At 39.0% G+C, this 18,782-nt stretch overlaps 1 protein-coding gene across 1 annotated transcript in view; it reads right to left on the bottom strand.

Moving 5' to 3' along the window:
* Positions 1 to 18,782, bottom strand: part of LOC137281279 (ubiquitin carboxyl-terminal hydrolase 9X-like) — a 67,518-nt gene that overhangs the window by 40,996 nt on the left and 7,740 nt on the right. Inside the window, exons 2-13 of the mRNA XM_067812443.1 lie at positions 14,170 to 14,610; positions 11,027 to 11,139; positions 10,712 to 10,824; positions 9,991 to 10,096; positions 9,474 to 9,589; positions 9,296 to 9,362; positions 5,235 to 5,419; positions 4,688 to 4,826; positions 3,183 to 3,440; positions 2,640 to 2,846; positions 1,721 to 1,988; positions 1,060 to 1,147 (exon numbers count right to left, since the gene is read on the bottom strand). Of these exons, the coding sequence (XP_067668544.1) occupies positions 1,060 to 1,147; positions 1,721 to 1,988; positions 2,640 to 2,846; positions 3,183 to 3,440; positions 4,688 to 4,826; positions 5,235 to 5,419; positions 9,296 to 9,362; positions 9,474 to 9,589; positions 9,991 to 10,096; positions 10,712 to 10,824; positions 11,027 to 11,139; positions 14,170 to 14,587 (2,078 nt within the window). The 5' untranslated portion in view covers positions 14,588 to 14,610. The remainder of the gene's footprint in view (positions 1 to 1,059; positions 1,148 to 1,720; positions 1,989 to 2,639; positions 2,847 to 3,182; positions 3,441 to 4,687; positions 4,827 to 5,234; positions 5,420 to 9,295; positions 9,363 to 9,473; positions 9,590 to 9,990; positions 10,097 to 10,711; positions 10,825 to 11,026; positions 11,140 to 14,169; positions 14,611 to 18,782) is intronic.

The following is an 18,782-nucleotide window of genomic DNA, read 5'->3' as shown; positions in this document are numbered from 1 at the left end:
CTAGTGTCCTACTAGTTATCTCATAGCAACTTTATCGTTTGATGCATGGGCCAAGTGAAGATGCAATCCCCTCTTCAGGTATAAGTATAGCATACAAGTACAGGGATACAAATACTCATGCTATTCCGTGTATTTGATGGCACTTGGCATGGACTCGCAACCATTTCACTCGGCAAGAGCGTTTGGCATCGGTAAGTCATGTAATAAAAGGTTGAGATTTGATTCAACTAGTGGACTGACTTGGTGAATGCCAGCGATGTCTTCCGTGGCGATATCTGTGGAGTAGTGGCTGGCAAACATTGTCTCAGATTTCCAAAAGCAGCCCTCCATATTGATGTTATCAAGCAGTTTCCATGACAATGACAATGTTTTGGTAGGTGACAATCTCATCTGGGAGGACATGGAGCCCGCCATTGAAGCAGAGGACTGCCCATGGGAGCCACTAGGTGATTCACGTAAATGATGAATAGCAGCAAGTTAACACATGATTACTAGTGCTTTTATCAGTGGTTTTACCCAACATAACTTGGCTGTGCCTTCCAACATGATCCTTTGCACGCCTTAGCACAAAAACATAACTTTTGAACTTTGTAATATTTATGGGGTTTTTTTGTGTGTCTTTTTCAAAGGATACAACGGGAGCAGACAGAGCAAACAGTGGTGCAAGAAAGACAATATACATGCGGATCAACTGCAGACAACCGGTATTTACAACCCAAGCAAGTTTTCATCAAATGTTAGCAAACATACAATGATGAATTACAAGATAAACTATGTACAAAATATGTACAATTTGTTAATAGTTCAGCTACAAAATGTAAACATACAGACCAAAAACATGGCCGATTATATGACCAATTTGCATGCCCATGCACGGGCAAAAGGGAGGCTATTTGTGGGTGAGTGTGGATTTTATGTCCTCTTCAATGACAGGAACTTCATGGGATTCAAGTGTTCCACTATGTTTGGATAGAAGGAGACAAGCATAATAGGCATCAGTCAAGATAAGGAAAAAGGAAATACTTCATGGAGGCACATATATATACAAAATGCTCCTACCTGAGGAATCTAAGTCTTTCTTGTACTTGCATGACATGATTGAATCTTCCATCAGGCAGAATATGGAGAGGCTCTTCTTCTGGATGTTCTGAAAATTAGACATTAAATTCAAAATATAAGATAGAAACATGCATTTCATTTTCTAAACATATTTGTGATGAATATAGTTCACATCCACTTTGTAAAATGCAGAAGTTTTGCTTTTAGATTAGTGTTGAATGTGAAAACGTGTCACTTCTGAATCTGACTTATGAAGACTACAAAAGCTTGCACAATAGAAGAAAGGGGTTGGGTTAATACAGGATTTAGCATGATGGCATGGAGATACCAGGTTCTGCCTGACATGTTGCAACCTAGAAAGTTTTCACAACTACTTCTTGATCATGACAAGTGAGACACTTTCTTAAATGTAGCATTAAGCTATAAGAGAGCGATTTGTAAATAAATGAATTTGGACAAGACAATTCAGTGACTGATATGTATCTCTCACGACACAAAATAGCACACAGGTGACATGCAATCAACAGTCTGATCCAAAATTCACCATTGATGACAATCAAAGGCTACTGACGACTAAGATAATTACCTAGCATCCCCAAATGGAATCCATCAACTACTTGGTGAGTAACGTTCGATCCAAGGAACTGAACAAAAATGTTACCTTTGTTATGTTGTCTGGCTTTGTTCATGTATGCCGAGAGATTCTGAGAAACAAGCATGACAATTGAATGTTGGTTTTGCAGCTGCCCAATGACGCTGTTTCTGTAGTACATATGGGGAGATCTCTGCGTGTGGGGGAAGTTCTGTGGCGCTTCTGGAAACAGCTGACATATCTCCCGAATCTGCTTCAGTGACGGCAACACCCACTTGTCATTCTTGAGCTCCTCCACAAACCTGTTGATCCACTGCATTTTCTGAGCATCTCGGTCCTACATTGTAAACAGGAAGGATAACGTCTGCAGGAGCTATTTTACAATCAGTTTGGACTTCACAGTAATCCAAGTAGTTATAATATTTTTGAGCCTGTAATAGAGGCTTTTAGTCCAAGGCTTGTATCTGTCAAAATAGTTGCAATCCAGTGCTAAATTTAGCTCATGACAACAAACAGACAAGCAGTAAACATAACCTTTACTTTTAGTAGCATGTATTTGAAGAACATTCTTCAGCGATACCAACAAATGAATCAAATATGCTCCTAGCTCAAATTAGGGCAAACAAACACAATGCAAAACACTTCAACACGATTACTGAAAAAGGCAAATAGAACGAATGACCTTCACTTTGACTTTATCCACAAAAGTCACTCAATAACGTGCCAAGTTTGTCCACAACAGCAATTCCTTCAAGGAACACTGCAAACAACTTTCTTTTCAGAGTATCATGACCTTTACAATGACCTTGAAGTTTAAATAACTAGTAAATGTGTCAACAAGATTTGCCAAGGCTATAACAGACACATGATATGATATCCCTGAGAAATCCAAACACCACATAGTTTCATGAATAACGTGCATCTGCATCAGTAAAATTCAGTCCAAAACGTGAATTCACATGAGACTGCCTAATCAAGGCCATCCTACCTGAGAGCAGCTATAGTCTAGGATCTTGATATGAGCTGTGAGGGCTTGGTCCATGATCTCTGTAGGAACATCATCACTGTGGGCCAGATTCCACAGTAGAGTGAGAACTTTGTGGGCCATCACACCTTCCTTGTCATCTTCGGCAAGACGACGGATCAACTCCAGGAGCTTCTCACGCTGTTTCTTGGTAGCATTATTCCAGCTACCCTGTAAGGCAACATCATAATGAAGATAGACAACAAACTCAATTACTGTCAAGTACTTTCTTACAGGATGAATTTGGAATTTTTCAAGCGATATCTTTTCTCAAATACACAACTTCTCAACCCCTTTAACATATGGTTGACAAGGAAACTCTCTGATGAAATCACCACTGTATTTCCATAACATCAGTTCCACCCCCCCACCCCCTCCAAGTACTGTGCATTTTCAAATAGCAATGCCTTTGCAATAATTGACACAAAGAAAACATTCATGAGCATTAGTAACAAACCTGCAGGCCATAAATGTGAAATATTCAATCTGTCTCTCTCCTAAACTGACCTGGAAGCAATCAAACAGATGGTCCAGCTGTTCAGGGGTAAAATCCCATGCTAGTTTGGCCAGCAGGTCATGAACGTTCTTCACAATGGCATCATGTTTCCCTGACTGGGCCTCCCATAACCGGTCCAGATCCTCCATGGTGAGGGCCTTCTCCTTGATCATGAAGCGAAGGATTTTCTCCAGCTTTTCAACATACTGGGGTTGATGCAGGCTGTCTCGGAGAACTATTGACAGTACATTGTTCTGCTGAATCCATTCCTGCAGATATGAGGAAATATAAACTGCAGCTGTGTGGCAATTACATGCAGCAACAGATGACTCCAGTCTCAAACCAAACAATTTCCACTTCTATCCTAAAACTTATCAAAATCTTTTGAAGAGTTTAATTATTCTGAGTGCTAAAATAAGGAAAAAAGACATTTCATTTCACAAACAAATCTTAGCACATGACTGTTGTTACTCTTAGACATTTCAGTTACCATGGTTATAATGATAGGATCCCTATGTGAAACAGGTCCCATGTGTAGGGTGTCAACATCACTTGTTGGACAGACATAAACACGTTCGAATGCAACCAAATACTGTGGGAATGACATTCTTAATTAGGAGAAAAAGACTTTTGAACAGTCTCTTCCATCAGCCATGCTTCAATTTGAGACAAACTGTTGTACATGTCATACAAAAAAAACCCACTGATGTCTGTGGCATGCATTTTTCATACAACTACATTAAAGCAACATTGAACAAGTGTTTTCCACTAACATGATAATGTTCCTTGTTGCTAAAGAAGAAATATATTTGCTAGTTTTCATGGTTACCTCTCAGAATCTTCTAGCTCTGAAGATATTTCAGGAATATAGTAGATTGGAAAGTATAGATCAGATGCACACATCCATTGTCAGTATCAAGGTGCATGAAGGACTGACACAGGTCCAAATTTTGTACCCCGGTATCCTAACTAGGACATATCCCAATTACATAGATGGTCAAAGTGTGGTGGTGACCTAAGTCACTTTGCAAATAAGGTCAAGGCCATCCAAATCGACTGTTGTTAGTATAATCCCCTAATGAAGGTTGTCATCACATTTGAATACACTTGGTACAATATTGCATGATAAATCGTGTTAATAATCAGGAGTGAGTGAGTTCAGTTCTATGACAGACTCAGCAATATTCCAGCTATATGGCGGCAGTCTGTATATGATCGAGTCAGGACCTGACAATCCAGTGATCAACAGCATGAGCATCAACCTGGACAATTGGGAACCGATGACCATGTGTCAACCAAGTCAGTGAGCCTGACCACCCGATCCCGCTAGTTGCAAGCATGGGCTGCTGAAGGATTATTCTACCCTGGACCTTCACGGGACGTTAATAATCAGGACGTCAAGACAGAAGGATGCTGCTCAATACATAGTCCCCAGGTTCCATGTTGCAGTGGGCAAACAAGCTTTTGCTTAAAACAAGAACTTTCCCTCTATGTAGGTAACAAACTGTTAACTTACAGCCATTTTCTCCGCAGTTAGCCACTCATCTTCTTCCACCTGGGTATGGCGACTAGCATGGAATGACACATTGGTTATCACCTTGTTCACTTCATTAAGTGCATTCATCTTGCCATTGAATGATGATATCTGCAGCAATCTGAAATTACAGCTCCATTATCAGCACTAACTGAAGAAACGTGCAGTAAGCTGTCTAATGTTAAAGAAAGCCTATGTTTGACTTTAAGACAATTATTTTAAGAGTAGATCTGGATAGCGTAATAAACCATCTGTGTGGAGTAGAAATTTTCTTTGCATAATTAGAACTATAATCGCAAAAATACAAATGAAATTTGAATCAGCACATTTTTAGTATGTTCACCACAACTTAATTTGGGTCAGAACATCATCACATCATTCATCTTTAGTCACTACAACTTGACTTACATAATGCTCCTTGAATAAACATAACATACATCATGCAGTTTCAGCTGGCAAACAAATAAGTGTTTAAACAGCTTTAGAGCATATGAGAAACTTGGATCGTAGAACAGAATAGTCTCAATACCTTAGTATCATCTTGAGTCTAAATATCTCAAGTTCTTTGATTGTTTCATCCTGGTTGGGAAGTCGGTATACAAGCTGTTTCAGTGCTTTGATGATTGAAGACAGAGCATCATTCTTTGCCTCAGTCTTTGATTCCTTCTTTAGTTCATCATCAGTCAGTTTATCAAGAAACTTTGGTACAATATCCTGCAAGAAATAGCCACAATTAACAAATATGCAAAAGCACATATTTGGGACACTGTCTTATTCTGTCACTTAAAAACTATCCTTACAAACATTTCTGAAACTCTGGTTCATGTTTTTACAAAAAAAAAAGATCACTCATAAGCCACCGATCACCGCTGCAAAAATGCTCATGCTGCATTCAGCAATACATATTCCAGCTCACTTACAACACTTTCAGATGACATAACAACCTATGATCCTGACAATGACCTTGACCTTTAACACTCCTAACTAACAAGATTTTCCCAGGGCAATACTGGAGACAGAAGTAACAGATTCCTGAGATGTCAAACTGTCACAACTGTGGGGGTCAAATAGATGCAAAACCATTATTTCAGTCTCTACATTGCATGTCAACTTGATGTCAAAGGAACTCACTAAAACAAGCTAGATCCTTGAAAATGTAACTTAACAAGGTAAACCATCAAACCAATCTGGAAGCAAAAGCAAACCGATGCTCTAGACAAGCTTTTACAATCTGGGTATTTTACCCATAGTGTCTGTTAAATGGGTACCACTGATCTTCAGTGGGTACTCAAAGTTTCCGATACCCAAACGTTTTTAAAAATGTTGGTATATTCTATGTCCATAATTTAGAAAATGTTAAACGATAAGTATAGCCAGTTGTATTATATCTGCACCCCTGTCACTCTCTTTTTTATCAGAAGCATATTTGTGATCCACACTGTTGTGTAGGTTCGACATCTGAAGACTTGGTGTACCATCACTAGCCCACACACTTGTAAATGACAAAATCTTTGCCAACTGACAATAAGTGCAACATAATCTCATTTCATCAGTTTGTTTATTGAAAGATAACCATGGAACCTTCATTTCCATCCATCCTGAGAGGTTTTCTTCGAAAGCTTATTCCCGATCTGTACCATCCAAAATATGCAAAGGAAATTACAGCAACTCTTTGTCCTTTTTCATAGAGATTGTCCTTGTGGTACATATATGTATTTTCTGCAGACAGAAGATGTCATGTGACAGTTGTTTTAATAAAATATTGTACAATGAACGATAAGTCTTTTTTGTTCAGTATACTGCCCCTCACCACATGGAGTCACCCCTCTGCTGTGCATGCACAGGCAACTAGGTAAGCATCCAAGCCCGTATTCCATTCCTTCTGCTGAATAAATAAGAACTGTGGGGAGGTGGGTGGCCCTCTACAGGCTTGTCTAATTTTTTTTCACAGAGATCGTCCTTGGGGTACATATATGCATCAACTCAAGACTCCTAAAGACCAGAGCCTAGGGAGGAGGGAATTCTGGTACAGTACGTAATGATAGTGATAGTAATTATGAAAATTAACTTAAGCAAAAATTCTCACCCGTGTACTCCCAATGAGCTTCCGCAAGAGGCATTATGGGAGAGAACCGACAGGGAGCAACCGCACCGATACCACTGATACCGACCTAAGAGCTAAGCATGATATAAATAGCACTGTAAAAGTGCAAACATAAGCCCGCCCACGTTGTGATTTCTATAGAGAGCACCGTAAGGGGGAAAACCCAACCGAAGACTGACAACAAATTGATTGAGATCTCAGTCATGGGATACGTCAACAGTGGAGACATGCACCTATACGCAGTAAGCATCAGCGTCAACTGACAATATGGCAAAAGCGCGCTTTCTCACGCAAGTACGTATGAAGCTGGTAGTGCTTGATAAACATGCTAGGCTTGCTCCAAATAGAAGCAGAGCAAATCTCTTTGATGGGCAGTGCCGATGCAAATGCTTTGGAAGCGGTGACTGCCCTGACCGAGTGAGCCTTCAACCCTTCAGGGGGAGGCTTGCCCTTAGCCTTGTAAGCAGCACAGATGACCAAAACTAGCCAGCAAGATAGCGTCTGTTTACTAGCCGGCAACCCAGCCTTCCCACCACCGTAACAGCAGAACAGATGGGTATCCGTATGGATTCCTTGAGTTCACTTGATATAGACCTTGAGGGTCTTACGGACATCCAACGGATGAGTGTTCGTTGCAGAGGTCCCCGATGTAGAAGACTGGGTGAGAGTGGTAATTTTGATAGGGGTTGTCACATGGAAAGCGTGATCGATCTTCGGATGGTCGGAATCCGGGAGGCGATTACTGACATGGTCTGGGTGAAACAGTCAGTGCCGGGTCTGCAGACATGGCATGTAAATCGCCAACCCTTCTCCCGGATGTTACCGCCACCAGAAATATGGCCTTCCATGTTAACAGCTGAATGGATATAGCCAATAGATGTGAGAAAGTAGGACCAGACAACCAATCAAGCACGATTGACAAATCCCAAGGCGGGCTGGTACACCTGACAGCAGGGCGAACCCGATCCAGGCCAGCTGACAAGTGCTGCACGAGAGGGTGCTGCCCTAGAAGAGCACCATCGACAGGTGAATCCCGCTTGAATCCCGCTTCGAGGCCAGAATTGTGTCTGCAACTGTCTCAGGAATTCCGCGTGCCTCGAGGCTTGACTTGACAGAGGCCAAGCCACCCACTAAATCCGAGGACTGGGGTGTGGCGCGCAAAGGTAACAGAATAGGAGGCTAAGCCAGAAACCTGAGAATTACCGGAAACCAGCTCTGTGACGGCCAAAGCAGTGCCAAAAGCACAAGCAGCCGAGCTGGCTGGGTGGACAGCTGAGAGAGGACCAGGGGAATCAGGGGAAGTGGCGGAAACACCCACAGAACCTGTCCCGTCCAATCCAGAAAGAAGGGGTCGGACACCAACGCCCTCTGGTCTGGTATTCGAGAGCAGAACACGGGCTGCTCCAGCAAGGCTTTAGAGTCTTTAAAGACGTCAAAGCTGCTGCAGCCTCCCGAATGACCTGGAAACTCATTCCCAGCCGAAACGGAAGGGTCAGCAAAGTTTGCTGTGTCGCTGCTGAGTAAGAGGAAATGCGCCGCTCTCCCTTTACGAGCCCGGGGGGAGAAGCCCAAACATAATTCGCACACCTCAGTCTTATGGCCCGCCTTCTCAAAGCAGCACAGGCATTTGTCATGCTTGTCTTGCGGAGGGATGTTTGTCCCACAAGTGGAACACGCCGTAAAAGCCTGAAAGCCAATATGCCAAGCATAAGCTGACAGCTTATGCAGCAGCACATAATTAGCACGTACAAAACATTGAAAATTACGTGAGTACCCCCGACATGAACTAGTTGGTACTAGGCGCAATATTTCAATATGCGGGGGCGCCGACTTCCCGCCATGGGAAGCAACACGTGCATAACCCACGGGAAAGCCAGCACAAATACAAAGTCACGGACAAACGAGGGAACTCGAGGTTTAAATAAACGTTCTGTTCTCTCTATTAACGAACAAACAAACCATACATACAGTCGAGGAAGACTCAGTCATCTTCACAGTATGCATAGAGTAACTTTCTGTTTTTTCTTTTCCAGCACACACGTCTGAACAGCATGGTGACAGCAGAAGGAATGATGATATGGGCTTGGATGCTTACCTGGTTGCCTGTGCATGTGCAACAGAGGGGTGACTCCATGTGGAGAGGGGCCGTATAATGAACAAAAAAGACTTTTCGTTCATTGTACAATATTTTAATAAAACAACTGTCACATGAGATCTTCCGTCTGCAGAAAATGCATTTATGTACCCCAAGGACGATCTCTATGAAAAAGGACAAAGAGTTGCTGTAATTTCCTTTGCATATTTTGGATGGTACAGATCTATTTATTTGTGTGTTTTGGAAATTTAAATGTGTATTTTATGCAGATACGCAGTGTTCTGCTAACAAGCTATCCATGTACTGCTAAGGGAGACAACTCCAAACATCACTCAGCCATAATGTGCCCCTGTTTAAGGGTGACAATGAGATAAGACACAATGAAACTTACCACAATGGGCATGAAGTATTTCTGTACAGTGTGTGGTGTCAGTACTTCAGCACATTGTCCAAATGGTCTAAAACAAAGCAGGAAAGTTTACTGGCATACATTCCATACTACATGGCATAATCTTTTTTTATGTGTTTACAGAAGGGACGTTTTGAAACATTCTAGTCAGGGTACTTACTTAATAAGTGCAGCAATAATTGGTACAGAGAGAGCTGGAGCTTTGATGAATCTGTCAAGAAGAATCTGAAAACCTTCAAGGCCTCCAAACTTGTTGACTAAATCAACCAGCCAACCCTGAAAAAAAGAATGTACGTCACAGAATACTTAAACATTTCTGAAGATAGTTTCTTATGAGAAGGATTTGGAGACAACTTGCAAGATGGCAAAAGAAAACACAAACCAGTGTCCAACATTCAGAAGAGCTAATGACTTTTTTATATTTTCTGTTACACATGGGACAATTTTAATCTTGAACATAAGGAGTTTTGACTTTCATGCTTACTGTTGAACACTTTTGGCTTACTTCTATGACTCAATGAACAAATTTATTAGATTATCAAACTAACTTTATTGAGCTGACTTGGTTGACATGTCATCAATTCATAGATAGATGCTCAAAACGTCATTCAATTGATTAACTTGTATTCTAAGACAATCCATGTTGAATGATAGGTAATAATTCCTGATAGATTTACCCTTGGAGTTCTTGGGTCAGGTGGTCTTGCAAACAGAGATTCCTCTGATGGTTGGGTTCCAGCCGGTACACTCTCTGATGGCCGAGTTCCATTGTAAGTGTGGAATCTACACCAATCAAGTCCATCCACATTATTCAGACAACAGATCAATATCCATATGTCAACATTAATCTTAACTCTACAAATAGAGTCAAGTGCACTGATGCTCAACTGAATCTCCAGGTAAAAGTTGTAATGGCAAAAGGAGAGGCACTTTTATAAAATTCATCACTTTCGGTCAAATGACCTAAACTGTTTTTCGGAAAATGAGTGAATTGGGAACATCAGTATTTCACCACTATAACTGTGTAGCAGCTGAAGGTGGGAGGACAGTCAACAGTGATGTATGAGACAGTCACCACAATACTGAAAACACTCATATGGTGACAAGATTGTGCCCGATCTTGACATGCCACTCTGTGCAGCATTTTGCATTGTCTTAAATCTGTACTTTCAAACACAATGAAAAGAACATTTCTGTTGGGGAGTTGAATGGGCAGGTTAAATTAAAACTCACCTCAGCAATATTTCAGCCATATGGGACTAGAAATGTTTTGAAAAGCCAAATATTAATGAAAACAGTCTTACAGTAAAACAGCTGAAACATCACTGATTTCTATATTAAAAAACAGTTAGTAACTGTTACAATAAGCAGGAAATGAATGTGAGGAGTTTGACTTACTTGCACTGAGGACTGAATACCATGGCAAGGAGATCCAAGAGAGGAAACCAGTCTTGTGATAATTTAGCCACACAGAGTTCTATTAGTTTCTCCGCATTTTTCAAAATACATTTCTGCAAAAGAGAAAGAGAAAAAAATTAAAATCTATTGTCAGCAAATTCATCCTGAATCAAATCAGTACTATTTGCACGATGTCAGTGACAACATAAAAATCATCATAAATCATGTTGTAATGCTATCGACATATCATTAAAGAAAATGGAATGCTCAGACTGTAACATACAAATATCACAAAACATGCATAGGGACACTTACATGGATCTCATATTTCCACCCACTGACAGCCTCATCCGTGAGAATTTTTGTGAAAGATATTGTAAGGCCTTCACGAAAGAATCGCTGACAAGCCTCGCTTCTTACATCCAGTCCTAAAAGGAAGAAAATAGTTGTAGTAGGCATTACTTCATGATGTCCTTTTCAAACAATATTCCAAATCAATCACAAGACATGATCATCAACATCCACCATTACAGTGTTCTGTTCCTATTTTGACAACTTTTCACGACCAAATAGTGATACATAAGTTGTTAAATGAGACAATCTGCTCCCATAGGAGATGACATACGCTTTGTCAAGAAACGCATGACAAGGGCTGTAAGTCTGTAAAAACTGTGACACGGTTTCCGTTTCCGAACTCCATCAAGGCATTTGAGTATAGAAAACATGCCAAATTTGGAATCCCAAATCTATAACAGTTTCTGAAAAGATCAGCACACAGAGTTCTCATTTGGGTCAAAGTCAAGAGATGCATGGCAAGGGCCACGACTGTGTATAGAATCATAACATGGTTTCTGTTTTCACACTCAGTCACGGCATTTGTGTCCTGAAAATACATACAAAATTTGGTATCCCTATCTATAACAGTTTCTGAGAAAATATGTTCCAATTTGGGAACCATGCACTAAGTTGACCGCATGACAAGGGCCATAAATCAGTTAAGAACTGTAGCATGGTTTCTGTTGTAGAACTCCATCAAGGCATTTGTGAAGAGAAAACACACACCAATTGGTGACCTATCTACAACACTTTCTGAGAAAATCTGTCCTCATTGGGGATTTGATGCACGAAGTCATGAAATGTATGACAAGGGCCATAGTTCTGTGCAGAATAGTAACACAATTTCTGTTTGCGTACACTATGCTATTTAGAAAGCGGTCAAACGTAACTAACATATGTTATAATCTGCGATTACACTTTCTCAACTCTTCCTTAAGACTAACTAACCTTTCTTCCATAAGACTACATAACCACCCAACTAACAACAAATATGACATCGGGAATTATGACCCAAAATATACATGAGCTGCTGAGTCATAACTGTCAACTGTAAAGACTGAAATTGAAATATTTTATTGTGTCTGATATTCACTTCCTTATGCTGTTGGCACATTGGTGTGTAATTGGTTGTTTCAACATGGGCAATCAGTAAAAAACATGAAACATGGTTTCAGTTCAGTAAAAAACATGAAACAATATTGTCATACAACAACATATAGGAGTCAAGGTATTACAATATTTGTAATCTGATCTGAAAACTAAAATTCAACTCAAGGCAAAAATAGTGGTCGTCTGATAATGGTTATACATGTCAAAATCACTGTACACAAATTTGAATGAATTTGGAATAAAATTATTAAAATAGCATTAACAAATCCTCCAAAAACATTAACACTTACTATGACCACATAGTATCCTAAAGGTCTACATAATATAAGATTAACGCCATTAATAACATGTATACTGGATATGTTTATGACATAATCCATTATTTGAAACAGGTATTGCGTAATCAGTTGAAAGTTATCCAACAAGTGTTGTGTAACCAAACTAGTTCATTCAACGATAATGACATCATAATGCCAAACTTTCTGCTGCCACCTCAAGATCTCAGTCTTTCGAAACTGAGGCTCAGTATTATTCATAACACATCTACATTGAGTCTAACAAACCCTGGTGGAGGTCGCATCAGCTGACCCCTTCAAATGACCAATCAGAGCTTTCCAAATCATGCAAGTTGATATTCGCACATACCGTTTGAACTTTCATCTCAAAACATATTGTACCCTAACAACTACGAATGCTATTTTCCATACAATTTCCAAGTAATGCGAATGGGGTACGCCAGAACAGTGAATAAACAGTTGCTGAAAATAGTGATTTTGTCAATATTCAAAGATGTCAAACAAAACAAGAGTTAATGTTCACCATGTCATCAGGAAACCATTGGGACATATATACTGCAGGTTCAATGCTGATTTTCGTTTGTTGAGAGATCATTGTATGTCACTGGGGAATTTAATAACTCCCGCCAAACACTAAACAGTAGTCGTCTGATAAAATCTGTTCACATGTATCGTGTTTGATTGGGCAGGCACTCAAAGGTTAGCTGATGCGACATTCTACTAGGGTTTGTTAGACTCAGTATTGCAGTGTAACGAATAAAACTAAGCCTAAGTTTACTTAGATTGCTGAAAATTTTAAATTAACATTATAACTCCATACAAGCAGTTTTTGACCAAAAATGTCCAGCAAAAAAAAAAAAAAGGATTGTGGCTAAATAAAGTTCAATTATAGTGTCCTGAGGGTTATTATCATTTTTCAAACATTTTTAATCTTTATCCATAAAGCAGTTGCAACAGAGTTATCTCCCTTTAGTTTTGTTTACATAGGGCTTCTTCTGCTTGATTTGTCATCATGGAACACACTGTTTACCCATCCAGTGAATAATAAATAGATCACAAAACTTAAGGATGCATATGCTCATGAATAAATTAAAAAGTTGAACAACATCTCGTTTGAATATTTTCCACATTTGACACACACCCCTTTGAAATCTCCATAAAGTGGGACTAAAGAAGTCCCCAGCCTGACTAAAGTTTAGTTCTGCTTAATAAAGTAACCTTAGGAAAGACTAACAATAAAATGTACTGAAGGGTTTTAGGTACAGATAGGAATTTAGGATATATCTTTACATACTGAATTCAGCCTTACATGCTAACAGTAAATTTGGTGCTAAATATAACGAAAAGAAGCCATTGATACTGGTAAACATTCCAACCGATTTTTACAAATATTTAATTACCTTTTACAAAATAAATACACAAAAAAATGTCAATCCCTGCGCACCATCTACAGCAAAAACAAATCCAATAAATACTTCCTATACATAACTTTCACACAAAATATGAACAAAACCTAAGTATTTTTTTAAAAGATCAGTAAAATATTTCTAAGTGAATTTTGTTTGAATGAATGTTTGTAAGTATTCTTAATGAGTGTGCATGTCTAAAGTAAAAAACGCACCAATTTAACACACAGTAGATGCCGAACTTAATATGTACCATGTAATACAGAAGGAGGAAGTAAATCAAAAATATACATGAAAGTAATTTGCATACCGTCTTTGCTCAGCTTAATCGCAGCTTCCAGCAGAACTTCAAGTTCTCCTTTCGGTAGCACTGGCACCACCCATCGCGGTCGGTTAATCATTTCATCTAGTTTTGCCAACTCCACGTGGGGGAATTCAGGTTCTTGGTCATCAGCTGGTAGCACTATTCCATCACCTTGACCTCCTTCATCATGTTGGGTTGCAACCTGACCTGGACATCCACTGGTGGATTGTTGTTGTTGTTGCTGCTGTTGTGGTGGACCTTCTTTGAGAGGCTGTTGTGACTGCGAGGGTTGTGAAGTCGGGGGTTGCTGTTGTGGCTGTTGTGTTGTTGGCTGCTGTTGTTGGGGAGCCTGACCTGTCTGGGGAGGGGAATTCTCTTGTGGGGAATCCCCTCCAGCTGGGCTTCCACGCATCACTATTGTCATGATTTCAATACTGCTTCAAACAGCTGAAACACAGAGAAAAGATCAAATGATCATAGAGCCCTATAGTCACGTTTTACCCCAACGTTACATTTAGATTATGTAGAACTTACTTCATGCAGACTGTCATGACTTAAACTATCAGTTTTGTATTATCAACTGCTTGACATAATCATCCAATTGATTTAAAAGATCTTTAAAAATGTCCATACACATTGTTTAAATTCAGTCTTAATGAACACCTAGATGCATACGATATCCACAAAATATAGTTATAAACAGTTACATTTCATCATTCGGCTTCTATTGGGAATCTAAAACACATGTCTCTGGGGCATTTCGCCATTTTGTAAGGTAATGAGGCAGGTGGTCATGTGGTCGCGTGATGTCATACCGGAGAGTCGCTACATCAACACAAGGAAAATACACAGGTACTGAGGTTTTAGTATGGTGATAATCATGATAATCTTCACCATTACGGAGGTTGACAAATTCAATCTCACTACTGTAATGCAGAGAAGTATCCTAAATTCGTTAGTGTATGTTTTCACAGTAAGTCAGTGGAAACTTCATATCGATGCATCAAACATCGGTTTTATTACACTTTCAATTTTGTAGGTGCAGTCTGCAAAATATACGTAAAATGATTATGACCTGTAACCTCCTTAACAGCTGATAATAGATGTAATAAAGAAATATATATGCTATAATTCTGACAAATCCTTACAGTATTGTATTGTTCTCTTCAACTGTCTGCAAGTGAAAAAGATATCTTCATTGTGTTCTAGTCGTAATGTGTAAAGTGTGATCAGTTCTAAAGAAAGACCACCAATCAAATCAAGAAACAAGCACACAAAAATTAACACAAATACTATTTTTTACATACAAACTGTGTATGACAAAATAATGAATATAGTGTGTACACCAGCATCACGAAGGCTAAGGCTTGAATGTATAATAACTGGATGGACTGTCATAAGCTTAAGAAATTAAGACTACTCTCCCTTAACATGAGACACGGTGCTGACTGCAATTTGGAAACATTTACCATCTGAACAAGTGACAGGATTCAAACAGAGGAATAATATAGACCTTGAGACATCCAGTACAGTTGGTTTAAGTTCACACCCTAGACACACATACATGATTTCATTTTATATCTTGATGTCAGTGAATTCACCAGTTCCTGTTGACTAATTATAAATGAAAGTGTCTGGCAGAAATATCCAGGAATAATAGCCTGTTGTGTCCTGCAAGTCTGTAGGAAGGAAACATGTTTCTTCTCGAGAATGGCCCTGAGTAGGAAATCCACTTACTCTGTGAATAAATTTCATGTTCAGAGACATTCTGTAACATATTTCAGTATATTTTGCTTTGGCTACCATGATATTTTTTGAGAAAAAAAATGTACTAATAACATAAGTACTTTAGTCTTAACAAATGCTGAGAGGAAAAATAGAGGAAGATTAAAAAAAAGTGTTTTTGCAAACAAGACTTAGTGTTGACTCATTAGTTGGAGAAAACCGGCCGAAACAGCTTTTTTTCCAAACTGGTGTGTACCAGTTCAAGTAAATGGACCAAAGAAGCAAAAATTACTGATTTTCGGAATTGAAGTAATTTATTTATTTACATTTACAAATTCAAAACCCAATTCAAAAGTATGTTATCTGAATGACCATATTTCCCTGATTTCCTATTTTTAAAGTGGGTTAAAAGTTACCTGTAGATATAGCTGCCATGATGCTTTTTCAAGATGTTCATAAATATCTATGTTTTATGCCAGTGAATAAATTAAATTTACTGTACTCTAAGAGAGAAAGAGGGAGAGGGTGTCTGCATTTTAATCATGCCCTAACACCCAACCCCTTGCCACCCCCAATTCAACCATCTTAACATGCTTGGGGACCAGTCCCTGGTTGATTTGACTCATTATTAATTACTTTTAAGTAATTATGTGCTCTCTCTTAGCACCACCTCTGTATGTTGCAAGTTCTCATTTGTCCATGCCTGTACCCTCCCTATTCCTCAACACACAACACACCCACCTAGGGAAATAGATGACTGAGTAACAGTTACAGTGGCTGCAAAAATGCATCAATGATCGAAAATGGGACATTTAGCGCTAATTATGATGTACATTCACATCAACTATTCCTTCATATAGATAGCTAGTAGAGTGTTTATGTTGCGCCAAAATAACTACATCTAAAACACACCTGCAACCAACACTGCTTCCGGAATGCAACTTGGTCTCTGTTTAAAGTTGACATTTCGGCCTCTGCGTTTATTTTGAATGTCAAAAGGAATGCCCAATATATACCACCCATATGTAGTTCTGCCCATTTGTATCCATGTTTCACCAAAGGGTAGGTTTCTTTCATAGCACTTCTTTGAAAAATGAAACGAACACAGGTCACTGTGCGTGCAGGGCTTCAAAAAATCTAAAAGACGACAGTGAACAATCTATGCCCTTCTTCATGTCAAAAAGATTTTCTCAGGACACGTACATCCATGTTGACTGCACCAGTGGATCATCACAAATCAAACTGCAGTTGTCAGTTTCCAATACATAACCACAACAATGCTTTATTCAAAACATTGTGCTTCGTGTCACTTTCAATTCTATACTACTAAAATGTAAACACACCGAGTGGACTCTCCAGTATGACGTCATACCCACATACGGCAGACCACTAAAAATAAAAATATGCATACCAGTGGACGGGGCTAAAATGGATTTATTTCGTTTTGGTGCACATTTATCATTTTTAGGACATTTTTACATAAATGCAGATGTGTTATACATTCATGTTTGAATGACAAAATGTAATAAAAATGCACAGTGTTTAACCTTTTTAAAAATCCTTTAAAAATCAGTCATGAGTATGGTTTCACACCACTTTTAGTAACACCAGGACTAACTTTACACATTGAACCCCTAAGGAATATTGAAGCCTGGTCTATTAATGACCAAATGCTTTATCCTAAAGGCTACCCCATTGTCTTCATTAGACATAAAGCATAGTTTATATTTGACTTCTACAACAATACAAATCTATTTAACAAAGAAGTATTACGATACATATTAAAAAAAAAATCATACTGTGATTTATGTGCCATTATGACATTAGCTGTTATAAATAAGATGTTTTCAAATCATATGACTACTTTAGGTAAAAGGTTTGAATTAGGTCCGATAGTATAGTATACAAATATGCATAACTACTTCATCATGATTATGAGTGACCTTCAACTTCAGGTTAAGGTCAGTGGAGGTCACTCACATACAGTCATATGCTCCTAAGGCTGAGACAAGGACCCTTCAACTCTTAACCCCCTGGATGCCACAGGGACCTATATGTCCTTCCTCTACATCCCTCACTCTGAAGTATAATAAAATTGTAAATATACCACGCATATATAAATACTTCAGAGTTTTGAACTCTGCGGAAAATTCCCTGTTTCTTGATACCATCCACTATTATCTCAGACCAAGCTAAAGTGCTTAAAATTGCCTTTCAAAATAGGTCTCATCGTAAATGTCGTCATTTTTTCAAACTGTACAAAATCGAGATTCACAGCGTTGTTTGCAGTATGTTTTGAAACGTGAAAATCGGATAATTACTGGGAGTAATGAATTCCAAAAACAGCATATTAATGATCACTGATATCAAGTTTTCATGTAACCAGTAATGATAATTCTGAAACGTCGCCGATGAACCCAGAATCGGTTGGGATGTTTTCGAAAATACACTTACACGAATGCCGAAGTGCGCTTTCCGCCATATTGGTTAGTGTTTACAAAATCACGTTTCGAGGATCCCGGTATTGAGACGCCCATTGCATCACGTATATTTCATAGTTAGCTGCGACAAGTGCATAATCGAATTCCCCACACATCTTAGAATCAAATTACAAATGGTCTTTGTCACCAATACCAACTGTCTAGGTAAAACGGAACGAAAGATAATTGGTATGAAAACGAACGCTGTGTTCGAAAGACAGCGCTTGTTTGAAATGTAAACAAAGAAAAATTCCAATTTTACACTGCGTAGCATTTTCGGAAATTTTCCAACATCCATCCATCTAATCATTGCTTACAATGACTCAATACGCTTAGTATATTCAGGGGAAGAGTATCGTAGCAAGAAATAGCAAATTAAAAATAGATACAATGAAATAATTTGGTAATTCATAA

The sequence above is a fragment of the Haliotis asinina genome, chromosome 4 (genome assembly GCF_037392515.1).
Source record: "Haliotis asinina isolate JCU_RB_2024 chromosome 4, JCU_Hal_asi_v2, whole genome shotgun sequence".
Classification (NCBI taxonomy): domain Eukaryota; kingdom Metazoa; phylum Mollusca; class Gastropoda; order Lepetellida; family Haliotidae; genus Haliotis; species Haliotis asinina.
The sequence above is the reverse complement of the archived record's forward strand: the minus strand, read 5'-3'. Positions and strand labels throughout refer to the sequence as shown.